The 15,676-nt window shown below is 42.2% G+C and overlaps 1 protein-coding gene across 1 annotated transcript in view; it reads right to left on the reverse strand.

Annotated features, from left to right (window-relative positions):
* LOC134867645 (cadherin-4-like) overlaps positions 1-14,436 on the reverse strand; it is a 203,047-nt gene extending 188,611 nt beyond the window's left edge. Inside the window, exons 1-2 of the mRNA XM_063888371.1 lie at positions 14,047-14,436; positions 12,678-12,789 (exon numbers count right to left, since the gene is read on the reverse strand). Of these exons, the coding sequence (XP_063744441.1) occupies positions 12,678-12,789; positions 14,047-14,277 (343 nt within the window). The 5' untranslated portion in view covers positions 14,278-14,436. The remainder of the gene's footprint in view (positions 1-12,677; positions 12,790-14,046) is intronic.
* Between the last annotated feature and the right edge of the window lie 1,240 nt (positions 14,437-15,676).

Consider the following 15,676-nt stretch of genomic DNA (forward strand, 5'->3'; position numbering starts at 1 on the left):
CCTTTGCTTGAGAGGAAATGTGGATCAAATGGATGTTTCCATGTATACACTACAAGAATGAAAGGCGCCTGAATAATATTCTACCTTCTTAGCTATAATAGAGCAGAGCCGTGCCCTTCAATGCAGTATCGTTTGTCTCTATTTTCTCAGTCCAGCGGATATCACATCCAACTCATTTTCACATCCGACTCATTTTTACACAGCGTCGTCTGAGAGGAAAAGCACTCCTCTTGGTCTTTTCTGGACGATATTGCAGTTTAGGTAGAAGACCACAGCTATTTAAGCTTCTGGACCAAAATGTACCCAGTTGCTCGGTAGAAACCAAACCACTCATATGGTTATTCACTTAACAGAGTCATTACACTGCAGCATGTCCACCACAAGTACTTCATAGTCAAAGCAAACATCTGCCAGCAAGGAGCTATTGAAGTATTTTCATTTGAGCAGCTCACATCTTTACCAGTCAACTCAAAATCGGTCTAGATTGAAAAGAAAATGCCAACAATGCCTCTACCGTGGCTGAGTGGGAGTATAGTTTACATTCAACTTTGAATGTACATTGTTACATTATATACCTAATCATTTGGCAATCAGTAGTAAAGATGAGAATGTGTGAAGCTATATAAAGTCGCTTTGAATGGGAGCTAGTTCATGCTCATACATGTTGCCTGTCACATGGCTGAGATGCTGTTGTTACGCACAGCTTCTGTTCCATAAATCCTTTTCATCACGGATACCGACAATGTTGTTGTTGTGTGTAGCATAAGGACGGCAAGTCTTTTATCACCATCCCAATGAATGTCTTTATTCTGCTTTTCAACCTCCTAAGAAGAGAAAAACAACTTTCACGCTCTCGGTCTTCACCAACCGGCACCTCCGGTTTCACACAAGCAGACATACGGGTACTGTGATGTGTAAAGACACAAACAAAGGAAAAATAACCATTCCAAACCTATGTTCCTAAAACACAACAGGAACTGTCATATTGTTGTCAAACGTATTTGATTCACCAAACCATGAATAATGTGTGCATAAATTAAGCAAAGGGATAATGAGAAGTGATTATGTGATGAGAGGAAACGGCAATAGCCAATCAACTGATGAAGATTTGAAACAACCACTCCGGACAAAGAAACATGCAAGGATGTAAAACCTGACTGCTGAAGCAAAAAGCTTTTCTTGGCTCTGGTGTCGGGTCAGGGGCTTCTGTGTGGACATTGGGGGATGCGCCACCAAAGATAAGACACAGCACTGTAGCCAACACACAGTGGGTAACATGGCCCGGCCTGTCTTTTGGAACAGGCAGGCTATGCTAATGTAAATTCATTAAAAAAAGATCTTGGTTCTGATGTGACAGTTAAGTATTATCTGGCTGCTATGCAAGGCATGGCAGATTTCCAGATTAGCTCTGCCACAGCCATCTAAAGCTTATGCATTTAAACAGCAATCAAACGTTTCAATACAGGCTTCGCTGATGTTTTTTACACCGTGTCTTAATATTTACCGTAAAAAAACCACTTTCAAATACTTTATCGCCTGGAAAGCATTGGCCACATGCTAAAAGTTCAACACTGCTGAGAGTTCAGTGGATCCAGTTTTTGTTTGATGATGAAGGTTTGTCAAAAATGGTTATAAATGTACCAAGTGACACACACGCAATATAGCAATAATCCTTCTTCTGGCTACCATGCACTCCTTTAGTTTCCCAATGTTGCTTTCTTCCCCCGCCTACAGCCCGGGGGTGTCTGCCTGGGAGGCACGTCAGCGTGTGACTCCCTAAGGTCTGTCTCTCTTCCACCGTGGCAAATCAATTCTTAATAAACCATCTGAAAGCTTCCTCTGCTATACCTTTCATTTCCTCTCCTCAAAGCTGCAGGGCAAATTAGCCTGCCAAGAGGATGAGAGAGAGCAAGCGGCAGAAGAAAGCAGGGGGGGGGGTGAAAAAAACGACCCACCACCTACAATTAAATTAACAAATCACTGTGCTTAATTAATCTGGGAATTACAAGCAGAACTGTGGGTTTGAGACGTGACTGACATGGCTATGGCTCCGTGCATCTGCTTTTGTTAGTGCTGCTGGGGTGGGGAAGCAGAGGTAGGTGAAAGAGGAGAGGAAAGACAGATGAAAGCTTAATAAAAACTCACCGCAGAGCCCCCTGAGCAGAATAGCTAGGCTGTTATCTCCTCCTCCCCTTCTTTTTTCAGTTCCTTCTGCCCCCAACTCTCTTATATCCTTGTCATTCCTTCCTTCCATCTCCAGCCATCTCTCCCCCTCGCGTATTTCCCCCTGATCCACCCCATGCCCCTCTCCTCCTTCATTTCCTTTCCCTGGCTGTGAAACCCATGTTTGCTAATGAGGTGTGATTGACAGCTGGATTACACCATCGCTTTGTAATCCTTTCATTTCTGTGCTCAGGATAATCACCCCCCAGACCAGGGCCCTGCCTCACGCCTCGGGAGAGAGTCAACAGTGTATGTGCGTGTGCGTGTGCACGTATGAAAGTGTATGCATGTGCAATATTTAATTGTGTGTGACTAACTTCTCCCAAAGCCCAGTTCATAGGAGGGCAATAAAACATTAATTATCTCCGCTGTGCACTGAGACCAACAATAAGCCAATCATCATGCAAGACCACCAACACTCTGCTACATAGTTCATAAACCGTCCAATGGGCAGAGTGGACCTGTGGAGAAGTCCTAGCTTGGAGAAGAGAAAACAGCTCTGCTTGCCAATCTGTCTGCAGTTTCTCTTCCCTTTCTACCCCAGAGATGAGCAAACCCTCTTCACTTCTGAGTATGGCTGCTCCCCTAGTCTGTCTCCTCCTCCTCTTCTTCCTCCGTCTCCCCCTTCCCTTCCTCCCTCACAGGAGCTTGTTCCCTCGGCGGCCACAGGATTCACTTTGTTTTTGATCATTCTCAGATTCAGTGCTAGACAACTTATCTGCTTCTCTACATTCTCCCAGGCCCAGAGGAGGAAAGCAGGGCTTTTTTAATACCCTCGCTCTTTGCCTCTTCCTCTGATGCGTTGAAAAAGACAATAGACTGATAGCGAGAAGGAGAAGAAAGGAATTCTGGCCAGTGTGCTTTAAAAAGCGTGTTGGTCCCGAGGCTTGACTGGCTCTGTAGTCTACATTTAATCATGGAGTTTGACCAATAGTATTACTGTACAATGCCTTTTTTGCTTTACAGACAGAGAAATGCTACAGTGTCAATCTACAGCATTCAACTCCATGCTCAGTGTTGTATGGAATATTATTTCTTCACAGTAGTCACCAACTGTTTTATGGAAAGAGAACGGAGCGCTGATATTGAAATTAATAACAGGATATCTTAGGAATATAAGATAAGATAAAATGTACTTTATTGATCCCAAATTGAGAAATTGTTATGTTTATATCCATTCCTCTGTTTCTTCAGGTTCTTACAAGAAGCAAGCCTTATAAATGCTGAGGCTGGAAGTTCAATGGCAAACAATACTGCTAACATTCTTCATGAAAAAATCTGGAACCTGCTAAGTCATTTTACATTTTATCAGCATACTTTGAATTGACTACATTGCGGCAGCTACTGCAGTTGAAATCCGAAAAAGACTCAATACAGCACCGTGGATTACTGTGCAACAATAATTAGTCATCATCAATTTATAAGTGCATACTGCCCTATGCCAAAGCTATGATTACATGTTGATGACAATGTATTTTATCTTATTGGGAAAGAGGGACCTCACTGAGTTTCTAACATCAAATATGTGGTTTCTTTTGAACAAAAGAAAACATAGGCCTTCCATCAACACATCACCCGTTATGAGCAACATGAGTCTATAAATCTAAAACGATAGACGATAGGTCGTTTGCCAATCATTCCCAAAGAGACATATGAACATTGAACCACCTGAACACCTACCAGAGACAGGTGCCCAAAGCACATTTTACATTTGAAACCAGAGGAAGTGATTACATTATAGCAACTTAACTACCCAGGTAAAGTTTAGTCCAATATAATGGTGTAGGTCAATAAAAGTATGTAGGTTAGAAGACCTTACAATGAGTGAAAATGTAGGTTGTAATAAGCTGCTACAGATGGCCTTTACTGCATTCTTGTTGGTGAAGAGGGTCCAATACAAAGAACAATAGTAATATATACAATATAATATCATGTTCTATTTGTTTTAGTTGCTTTCCATATGCATTGCTTTTCTGGCAATGTACCAGCATGCCTTACAAGAAATCATGTAAATATATAGATGCCCACATAGCTTATTGCTGCCAACACGTACAGACTCACACATGGAGCCCTTTTTTTCCCTATTAATAACAATATCTAATATTATAAGCAATGAATGAGCTGTAGATCAGAGATCAAAGATCAGAGCATTGTATTCTAATCTTCTGAACAGTGCTAATTTCTCTGCTGCCATTACACCAAACAATGCAACACACACAGAGGTAGTGAAATTACATTCAGCAATATCACATGTATCAAACAGATACTTTTTATATGATGTGTCGCATTAAAATGACCAGTCAACATATCAAATGTATGATCATTTATTAATCTTTGAGATAATATCAAGGTAAGTATTCAGTAGTTCAAGCTTCTTAAATATCAGGCATTGTAACGGTTTATGTTTTATTCCTGGGTAACTTAAAGACATCAGTTTGTGCTCTCAAAATAGTGGCAGTAACTTGGTCCGACATTTTATGATTGTTAAAATTGTAATTGAAAAAATTGGCGGACACATTCTTGGATCATATTTAGTGTTAGTTGCAGCTCTAAATCAATGACCGCACATCGTCCAAACCAAAAATCTCCTTGAGCACCAATTCATCCCCAACCTCAAAAGGATTGCTGACTATCAAGCTACCCCAAACTAAGGGAGAAATAAGGATTCCCCTTTGGGGCATTCAATTGAAACTTTCCTACAAAGAAAAAGGCTATCTCAATCTTGACATGAATCATCAGACACTGTTTGCAAAGACCAACGCTCCTCTGGTAGCACTTTTGTTAGCCCCTTATTAGCTTTTAGCCTGTTGAATAGTTTTGGCCCAGACACCCTGGGACCCATCATTGTCTTATGATTAATTAGCTTTACCGACACTCTGTTTGTCGACCCACAACTCCTCTAGCCCTTTTCTCCCTCTGGCCTTTGTGTTCCTTCATGGCTTCCTTGTTCCGAGGTGATGATTCGACTGTGTTCTGAACTTAAGAATTTAATGGGGAACATTCACAGGGAGTTCAGGACACAATTAGTGATTACCAGAGAGCCAAGTCTTCTGAAGGCTTCCATCCCTCGTTTCATCCTCCCTTAACAAAGACGAGGGATCTTGAGGCAAAAAGAATACCATATGAGGCTTTAATGCACTTGGATTTTTCTTGCCCACATTCTCGGAGAGATCTTACACTGCTGATTGATAGAAAGTGTGAGAAATGGACAGAAGTCTCTTTAATTAACAATAACGATCTGTTCTCAGTTTGGGGAAACTAGGAAACAGGGAGGAGAGATAATTGAGGCCTGGGTGAGAGGTGAGAATGCTGGATTTCTTTTTTATATGACCATTCTGAGGAGCTTGCATAACAAAGGCTGTAAATGACCTTTTATTTCACTTCTCTTTAATTATGTTTTGTTATAAGAAACTGCAGTACAAAGATTTTTGCAAAGTGAACTCATGCATGTTTTATTTGCTAAGATAGAATAATCTTTAGCTGCAAAATGATGTCACCAATGTCTCTGCCACTTATACTGCCTCCATCGCAGCGACACCTATAATATAAAAAGTGACGACGCTGAATCATTGCTTTATTGGTTGTATTCACAGTGGCTTCATTTTCTAACATAATCAATTAGGCTGTAATTAAAATGCTGCCATAGGCAAACAGAGGCAGTGGAGAAGTGAGTGGGCAGGAAGAGTACACCAGTGTTTGGGTGCAGGCCAAACATATACTGGAGTAGTGGGCGGCCTGGAGTCAAGATCCCATTTGTTTTATGGTCCCATAATGGGTTTCTGTGTTTTTTTGTGCAGGTATGTGCAATCATCAGAATCAGGAATCCTTTACACATCCCACAGCAGAGAGAGTTAGATTGTTACAGCAAAAGGTTAGTAGAGTAAAATAAGAGGAAAATTACAAGTTAATTAAAAAAAACAGTCGAATAAAAACAGTGAGGAGCACTATATCTGATGACTGATGGAGAGGAAGGTGTTATCTGACTCTAACTTAACTCTATTTTACCCTCCCTCTGACAGTAGCCTAGCTGAAGGGCATGGTCAGTGTGACTGTTGTGCAAAGAGAAAACAGCCTGTTAGGTTTATCGCCATCCTACTGTTGTTATCCCTGTCCACCACACTAAAGCAAAATGAACAGCCATGGGAGCGCCTTGCATCGCTCGTGATGAACTATTTCACCAAAGACAGCAGGGACCCCTGACAACAGTCACTCTGGAGTCCTAATCGGGCACAAAAAACCTCCTAATTTCAGACAACTTGTGCACGTATGTGTGTGTTTAGGGGAGAGAGAGGAGCGAGAGAGAGTAAGAGAAAGTGTCCCCTTGTCATCTCACAGCCCATGCAGACCATCTGTGCATTAAAGAGCTGGAGTCCAAGCAAAGTATTTAAATGGGTTTAATATCTTCAGGAGGGCCATAACCTTGGTCCTGTAGGACCCCAGAAGGCCCATCATGCCAAGGCGGAAGGTCTCTTAATGTACCAAGCAGATGACAAGGATGCAGAGTTCACACACACACACACACACACACACACACACACACACACACACACACACACACACACACACACACACACACACACACACACACACACACACACACACACACACACACACACACAAGAGTAACTCAATCTGCAGGAAGTCTCACACATTTGTTCATCCACTCTTTTCTTCCCTCCCTCCCTGACTCCTTCGTCCCTACTCTCAAAACAAAGCGAGGAGATGTCAAAAATCTCATTAAAAAAATAATGGCCTCCACCTGCTTTCTTTCCCTTCTCATTCTCTCCTGCTTGCCTTTCTAATGACCAGCTTGGAAAAAACCTGCCATATTCCCGCTATGCACAGAGCGCTGGACAACTACCTCTGTGCACACAGCGCATTCAACCAGAAAACGCACACACTGGACACACAAACACACATAACTGTTCCACAGCATGGCTTCCCAGGACTAACAATATTAATCAACAGGAACTCCTGCAGGTGCAACGCCTTCCCCCCCTTGCTGATCTCATAAACCACTCATGTCTAGACTTTAACAGGGGAAGAAACGCTCAACCACGTGGGTAAATCATTTATATGAGCCTCTCTGGAAAATACACACACCATTCTTTAAATCTATTGGACACATACATCAGGCCTGAGGTTACATGCTAAGTAAATATGTGTCAACTGGCTTTTTGTCAACATTTCCCTGAGGTCAGATTAGCCTTTGGCCTGAAGAGCATAAAGCAGCACCTTGGCGTGTCCGTGGTGTCTGCGCCACTTTACAACACATCCAACAAATGTCTGCCTCATGCGTCTCTCTAATTAATAACCATGGAAAATGGATGTGTCTGTGCCTGTCTCCGTGACTGAATATCCACACAAAAATTAGCCATAAACCATGTAATAGTTCAAACAGATGGCAGAGAGAGAAAAAGGATTTGTGTTGTTATTTTGCATTATAACAGGAAGTGAGATGGTGGAGGAGAGAAGACATGAACGATACGGAACGGAAGAAAAAGAGAGCGAGATAGGACTTTGTGAAAGATTAGAATAAAGTGAGACACCTACATCCAAAACTAATAATGAGAGGAAACAATGGGAGTGGTATAGGCAGGAACAGAGAGAAACAAAAAGGGAGGCTGTATTCCAATAAAGGTCTAATCTCCATGAGGACGCCTGTCTGCTATCGACCCAGATAACACTGCGGGCTGTGTATCATGAGATTTGGGGCTAAAGGTAAACAGCAACTCAAAACAATCTAATTCAGTTTGAGGGTGAAGGGGGAGAGAAAATTGATGCATTGTCCATCCCTGTGGAGTGTGTGAAAAGAAATGGCATCTTTTATTCAGCTTCCAATGAGTCACTCCATGGAAGCGGACGTCTGTCCCACAGCACCAGCACTCGGAACCACTAAAGGGTGTGTGTGAGCTCAGATTTTGAACAGAGGAGAAGTTTATTTTAATCTAGTTCTTGGTGTATTATTAACATCTAAACCAGAGGATCCTGTAAGGTTGTTTGGGAAAAGGTAGTCATTTTTCCTTATGAAAATAGTTATTTGCAAGAAAATTGATACCTATACCGCATTTCAAATTCTGCGCTTTAAAATGCAAAATGGTGTTCAGAATAAAGTCCAAAACGCACAGTCACCTAACAGGCCGGAAATTGGATTTTGAGAAATCACCTAAATCCTAAATAGGAAAGCTTCACTAACCGAGGCAAGGGAGACTCCCCACCAAGGGCATTCTGGGTGCCCGCTGGAAGAGATTTTAGAAAATATTATCCTGAAGAAAAAAAAAGAAAAAAGAAATCACAGCTCTGAACAATTAGTTTTATTCAGAATGCAAAGCTCTCTCAGCCATTTCTCTTGGATTCTGTTTATCCTCCTAGTGGGCAACCATGCTATGAATATGACAGAAACAAGGTGCCACTGAAGGGAGAGAGAGAAGGGATCTGGGTCAGACAGGGAAGGCATAGATTTAAATGCCAAGAGCTGCAATGTGAATCTCTACTGAATGGCAGTGTATAAAGACAGTTTAAAAGACTGTAAGGGTATGCGTGTAAGAGGATGAGAGAGCGTATATGTGTGTATGTAAGGATGAGAGAGAGCGAAAGAGTGCTTACAGTGCATCTGCAAATGTATTTATGAGTACAATAGCAATCCTGAGGCTGGCCAGGAGGGTTAAGGACAGATATGGCCAGCTTGATTCAGACATTCAGGCCATTCATTCTGGCTGATGAGCTAAGGAGGGGATCTAATTTTCAAAATGGAGCCAAGCACCAGTGGAGTTTCCAAAAAAAGCGATGACTGCAGAGAAATTCTCCCATTCCATGTGAGAAGTCAGCATTGTCATGGCTCAGGTATGTCCAAAAGAAGCACTTAACACATTCAAATTGAACATGTCTTTCAAACGCGCTTACACCTTCTTTCTCACATACACACACAAACCACAGTCACACAGCTACAGTCACATATACAGAAAGTGAGAGCTGCCCAAAACCACAAGTAACCCAAACAAAGTCCAAGGTCAGCAGAGCGAGCCCACTGAGCTGAAACCGCCGGCCCTGGCTTTCATTACCAGGAAGAGAATCAGCACAGGGAGGAAGGGACACATGGGATGAGGTTACGTTCGCTGGCTCTGTTTATCTGAGGGAGTCTGGCCGGGGCCCAACTCCTACTCTCTCGTCTGCGAGATACAAAACACTCCAAACATCATGACAGCATCCATTGTTGATTTGAAATATCAAACGTTCACATTTTCTTTCGACAACCCGCAAGACAGACTGAAAAAACAAACTTTGTTATACAGATTTTACAGCAGCTTTCTTTTTTTGAGTACAAGTTGTGTGTGTGTGTGTGTGTGTATAAGTCATTTAGTGTGTAACGTTAACCAGGCCTGGCAGAGCTCGGGCTCTAATGGTGCCTGTGAGTGGTAAAGAAGCAGTCATAGCTCCAATGAAAGCCAGGCATAAAAGACAGTGGGCGTCCTCAGCAGCGAATGTGTCATATGTACAGTGCATGTACATGCGGTTAGTTATAATGTGCGTATGGACACACGCAAGCAGCCACCCACTCAAGCTAAATGAGACCCCTCAGCCCTTGAATTCATTTTCTCACATCCTAAACCCCTACTGTTCCTCTGCTGTTCATATAGAGGCAGAAATCTATTTGCTGCTGAAATGTAAATAAAAACACCATCTGACCTTCTAAACTGCTCCGTGACAAGTGCAGATAACATTTTGAAATAACCATTAAATGTCCAGTTAACAACCTTATAGTCTTCCAGCACAAACTAAGCAGTGTCCTGTTTTTATGTGCGTCTCAGCCATTAACCCTGGCAACTGGCAGGGGTTTTCCAGATGAATAAAGAGCAAATCAATTCACTCAGCAGGAACAATGCAGGGTGTAAAATGTACTCCTGGAAATGTTTATTGGACACACTTTGTTTATCAATAAAAATCCCTAGTTGGCCAAAACGCCAGGATTTTTCAGGAGGTGATGTAAATGAGCATCACTGCTGATTCAAATGAGATTAATCAAACACAAAGTTGTGGAAAGCTGAAAATAACTCGAGTGACGACTGAAAATGGAAATGAGTAAAAAATTGAGATGATGGAGAAACAATGAAAAAGGGAGGAGCGGTTTAGTAACAAGGTTGCAATTCAAAAATCCATTTGATACAATTTGCATTTAATAAAGTACCATCTTGGATGCATTGTCCAATGTGGCAAAGACTTAGCCTTGGTTTTGATCATTGCTTTGGCTTTGTCATTATATCTGCTGTGGCTGTTTCAATAACTACCCTAGTCTGTTACATTAATGGTAATGTGGTACTTCAGTGTGATTCAAAATGACAAAATGTGAAATGCAACACCCTCCACCACCAAGCCGACCTCCTGTCTAGACCCTCACATCTTCCCCATCATGGCCAAGGTCCTAGTTCTGTCCTTCCCATTATTTCCCCAAGGGGCTAACACGAAAGAATGTATATGTTTGTGTGTGTGTGTGTGTGTGAGATTGTGTGGGAGTGTGAGTGGGTGACTATGTGCGTGAGTGGGTGTCATTACTCCTGCCCCCATCTGACGGTTTTGGGTTAAACAATGTTATTATTAAAGCCTTTCCAGAGTAGCTTCCTGCCTCCCTCCAGCGACACCCTTACCAACTATAAATCAACTGCCTGAGCCCTGTAAATCACAAACGATGTGTGTGTGTGTGTGTGTGTGTGTGTGTGTGTGTGTGTGTGTGTGTGTGTGTGTGCCTGGTGGCCACTGCAGCTGTGCTCTCAGACGCACATGAAGATGACATTGCAGCTGTGAGCGTGTCACAGCATAGATGAGCCCATGTTACTCTAGTTAGAGTCTTTTAAAAACACAGAGGAAACAAATGATGAATGTGGAATAAAAACATATGCTCTGAATATGAATTTAATGGGAATACTGAAAATGAATTACAAGCCTGTATGTTTAATGTATGTTTGTTTTTTGGTCTGATAACTCAGCCATGTTTGAAGCTGACATTCGTGGATATGTGGATAATGTTGTCCACTAAACATATTTTGTCAAATTGGCAAATTGAATTCCTCATACAGAAAGCATCCCTGTTGGACCTCAAAAGATTAGTTTATGTCTGAACCGAAACACAGAGACAATTTCATCTCTTTGAGACCAAACCGGATAAATAACGCTCTCTGAAATGCACGGCTCCTGTGCAGCAATGATGGCTCATTCTGTGATTGCTTGTGATTGTGTTGACACCCCCTGCTGGGCTGAAGACATCACTACCACACGGAGAGCAAGCTCACTGCCAGCGACAATGTCCCATATCCAATCCCACCTCCAGCCAGGGTAAAATATACTGGAGGTAATGAAGCACTGAAATCAAGCTGATACCTTCTTCCAGCCTCATATCACTCCAAACACAAATATATACAAACAAGAGGAAAAACAACCCCAAAACAATGAAATGAAACCTATTGTATATCCTTAATCTAACTGACTGTGTTAAACTATACGTATATGTATACTCAAGAGTAGTGTCGGGTCTAGACAAACGTATCCCCGACAGAATGAGAAATACATATTGTGCAGCTGCCGAAACCACTGCCGACCCACAAAAGAGCTATTGTGTGCCCACAGCAAAACAATAGAGCTTAGCTGAGCTATGAGAAAAAAAACATTTGGATCAATAGAGAATTGCAATTAGCCCACATTGGCAGGAGCAGTGCCAGATTAGACACAGGATGTCGATCCCATTTCCTGCACTATCGGGCCCCCAAAGTTGGGTGGCTCACTTCGTAATTGGAGCAACACACACACACACACACACACACACACACACACACACACACACACACACACACACACACACACACACACACACACACACACACACACACACACACACACACACACACACACACACACACACACACACTCACTCACTCACTCACTCACAGGTGATGGTACGTGAGGTTATGGTGATGAAGATAGGCTTGATAATAATAATAATGTTAAGAAGGTTAAGCAAAGTAGAAAAACAAGAATAAAGCATAGCATCTGAAGCGTGATAGAAAGCAAGAATTGCATCCACATTTATTTGTGCTTTAAAATGTTGAAAAGGTGATTCTTTGTTGAAGCACAGCCTTACAACAGCAGACCAATATACTGACTTAAACGCACCATCTCATTTATGATATTCACAGATTCTTTTTTTTTTTTTTTTTTTACAATGTCACCCATAACTTAAAAAATGCATGAATTCACATAATTCAACATTTTCAATCAGTGGTTCCAAAGCATAAATGCGACTTCCATATCAAGAAAAGGACAGGGCCTTGCATTGAAAGCACACACACATCAACACATGTTTCTTTTCACTGCCATTAAAGCTGACAGCTCTCATTGTAAGGTCTCACAATGTACATGTTCCAGACTAAACTGAATATAACTGACACGCAAATGAAAGGTTTTACCTTTGAGTATGCCCTGGCCTTGAAGTACATCCCTTGAAATCAGCACAGAGTAGAAGCTTTGTGAGAAGCCAGGTCGGCAGGGACCTTTGGTAGCTTGCTCCCCATTATTCCTCTGGAAAGAAGAGAATATAAAGCAAGACATTGATAAACATGGATTCCATTGATTTCTGTCTTCTCTGTGGCCCTGAGCCTTGGAGAAAGTCAGCAAATTGTACAGCAGTTAGCAGAAATATATTCAACAAGTTTATCAACTATATGCTGCTGGGCACACTGCTGATTAAATACCCACGCTCAGGCAATATCTGTTCTGTATAACTAGCTCCATAACGGAAAACAGGCAATGAATAAATGGGGGTGTTATTTTAAGAATTGTGGTCAGGGTTAAGTGAGATACACAGCATACACCCGCACACACACACACACACACACAGAGAAAACGCGATGAATGATGTTTTCATCCTGACCCTAGGTTATACACTAGCAGAGGGGAGCAGAGAACTGAGGAGAAACTGAGCAGTGCATGCCTGTGAAAACTTTGCACTAAGCATTGAGAGCTCAGTGTTGGTTAAATTGAACGATCTGACCCACACTGCAGCCTCCACACAAGTCAATGTCTGCGCGCACAAAGACACATGGTGCCAAGGCAGGCTGGAGCCTGAATGTGGAGGAGACATAACGCAATAAATGTTCCCCTCTTGGGAAGGAATACCGCAGGATAAAATATCTCAGTCATTTTCCTAAATTTATATGGCATAAGAAATGGCTTTAGAGACAAAAGCTGCGGAGGAAAAGATTTAGCAGAGTTCCTTGGTGCACCGTTAGGAGAAGCCCACCGGCGCCGACTTAATTTAGCTTTTATTGATTAAATGACGAGAAACGGTTGAAAAGCACCTTACAACTTCAAAGGTTAACTTATTGCAGGCGGATGCTGCATGGTCATGGACGCCTTTTAGAGGAAGATTCCCCTTAAAATAAGCGGGATGACTCAAATTGTTTGATAAAGAATAAAATCATCCCGAGTGATAAAAAGCTGCTGCAGTTTTAACTTGTGGAGGATATTGCAGTGATGAATCCGCAGCGTTCCAGAGAATATCTGGCGAGGTTCAGATCGGACAGTGCTGGGCTGTTCACTCTTACTTTCTTCATTATATAATCTGGGAAACATCCTCATTCATTAGGGAACCAATTTGCGTACTTGTACAGAAATAACGAGCAGCGCTGCAGCACACTGGACTGACACTGGACTCCATGACTTTATTCAAGCTTGTGCGCTATGGCTGTGAAACCGTTCACCCTGAGTCATGCACCCCGCACTCTCACAACTCCTCTACACAAAATAATCGGTTATAAAACAAAAGCGAAAGCTCACCCCGAGTGTGTCAAAAAGAAGGGCTGCTGTCAGGACCAGAGCGAAGTCAGTTCTCATCGTGGCGAGCGAGCGAGCCAGGGCTGCCTGGACGAGGAACCAGAAAGAGGATAGATTCGCGAATCTTCTCCAGTAATTGTGTAAATCCCCCTTCTTGCTCAGTATCTTCGTTAGGTCCCTCCTCGCTCCGTGAGTGTGCTGCAGCTCTGGCCCGAGTTTCCCCGGCTCTCTCATCTGCAGGTGAGCGCTCCGCTCAGCACCAAGGCGCAGCCAGCGTCACTCTCCAACCCCTCCTTTCACCCGGTGCAGGAAAACTCCACACATGCACTTAAAGAAACACTCTGTCTGAGCTTCGGATCAAACAACCGCACCACAGACGCCTTCCCGAGGTCCCCGGCATTTTAATCCCTCTCCTGAGGAGACCTAAAGGGCTTCGCAGTTTTATGGTTGAAAATAAAATAGGTCGGTAAACCATGATTGAAGTCTCTTTGCCGAAGTGTATGGAAAAGTCATTAACCACTAGCCGTGAAAGTTCCAAGCGTATAACATCTGACATGTACATTATTAGATTTAGACAGTAAACTAATCTGGCAGACGTGAGCAGCATACAAATATTGTATTATATCATTTTAAACTGATTGAAATCTCCAGGTTCGGGTTTTGACAGACTGAGCAAACAAAGGGGAAGATGCACATCACAGGTGCAGCAGGTAGAGACCTTTCACGTGACCAGCACAGGTGAAAAAACAACCCCACCCCTCCTCTATGCTCCGAATTCATCACTGAAACATGTTAAAAGCATATATCATCACATTGATAACACTACATATTTCCTCATTAGCAAATAGTTATATGACATGATTAATATATCATGATCCATACCTTTAATAGTTTCCATTTTCTCTCTTACTCAACATTTGTGATGAATTACTTTGAATTATTTAATACTTATTGGGAATTTGTGGGACACATATTGAAACCCAGATTTGTTTTATCAGATTAGTATTCTGAGTCTACCACACGTTTTTTGATTTTGTGCAAGGGACCATTGACGGTCGCGGACGCATTGTATGATAAAGCACATTTCACAAACCATCTATTTGATAGGCAATAATGGGTAATCATTATATGCAACTAAAGCCAGGAATCATTTTGACAAAGCGGAGTGTGTGGGTGAAATTGAAATGCTTATATGAATGCAGTCCTTGATGTTGACCCTCAGTCAGCATTGGTGGGAACTTTTGTATCGTTTGAAAGGCTTTGCGTGTGGTATTTGATCTCTTTATTGAAACGTAAACCAAGTAATGAAGCTATGCTCAACACCAGAATTCTGTTTGTAGATATGTAATTATTAGTGTTGGATTTGGATTATCACACTGGCTTGCCATGCTTAGCTGACAGACTCGCCAAATACTCAGCATACCTTTTGAACAAATTCAAACACTGTCCCTGACTTTTAGACTATAAAAGAGAAATTACCATGAGAAGACAAGTTGAACATGAGTCAATTCAAAAGGTTTACAATGTGAATCCCAATGTCCTACAAAAAAAACAGAACTTTGCACTCTTTGAACTGAGTTTCCGTTTCCAAATTAAGGCCTTCTGACTGAACAAAGGGTTGAAAAGACCTTTC

The sequence above is a fragment of the Eleginops maclovinus genome, chromosome 1 (genome assembly GCF_036324505.1).
Source record: "Eleginops maclovinus isolate JMC-PN-2008 ecotype Puerto Natales chromosome 1, JC_Emac_rtc_rv5, whole genome shotgun sequence".
In the NCBI taxonomy this organism is placed as follows: Eukaryota; Metazoa; Chordata; class Actinopteri; order Perciformes; family Eleginopidae; genus Eleginops; species Eleginops maclovinus.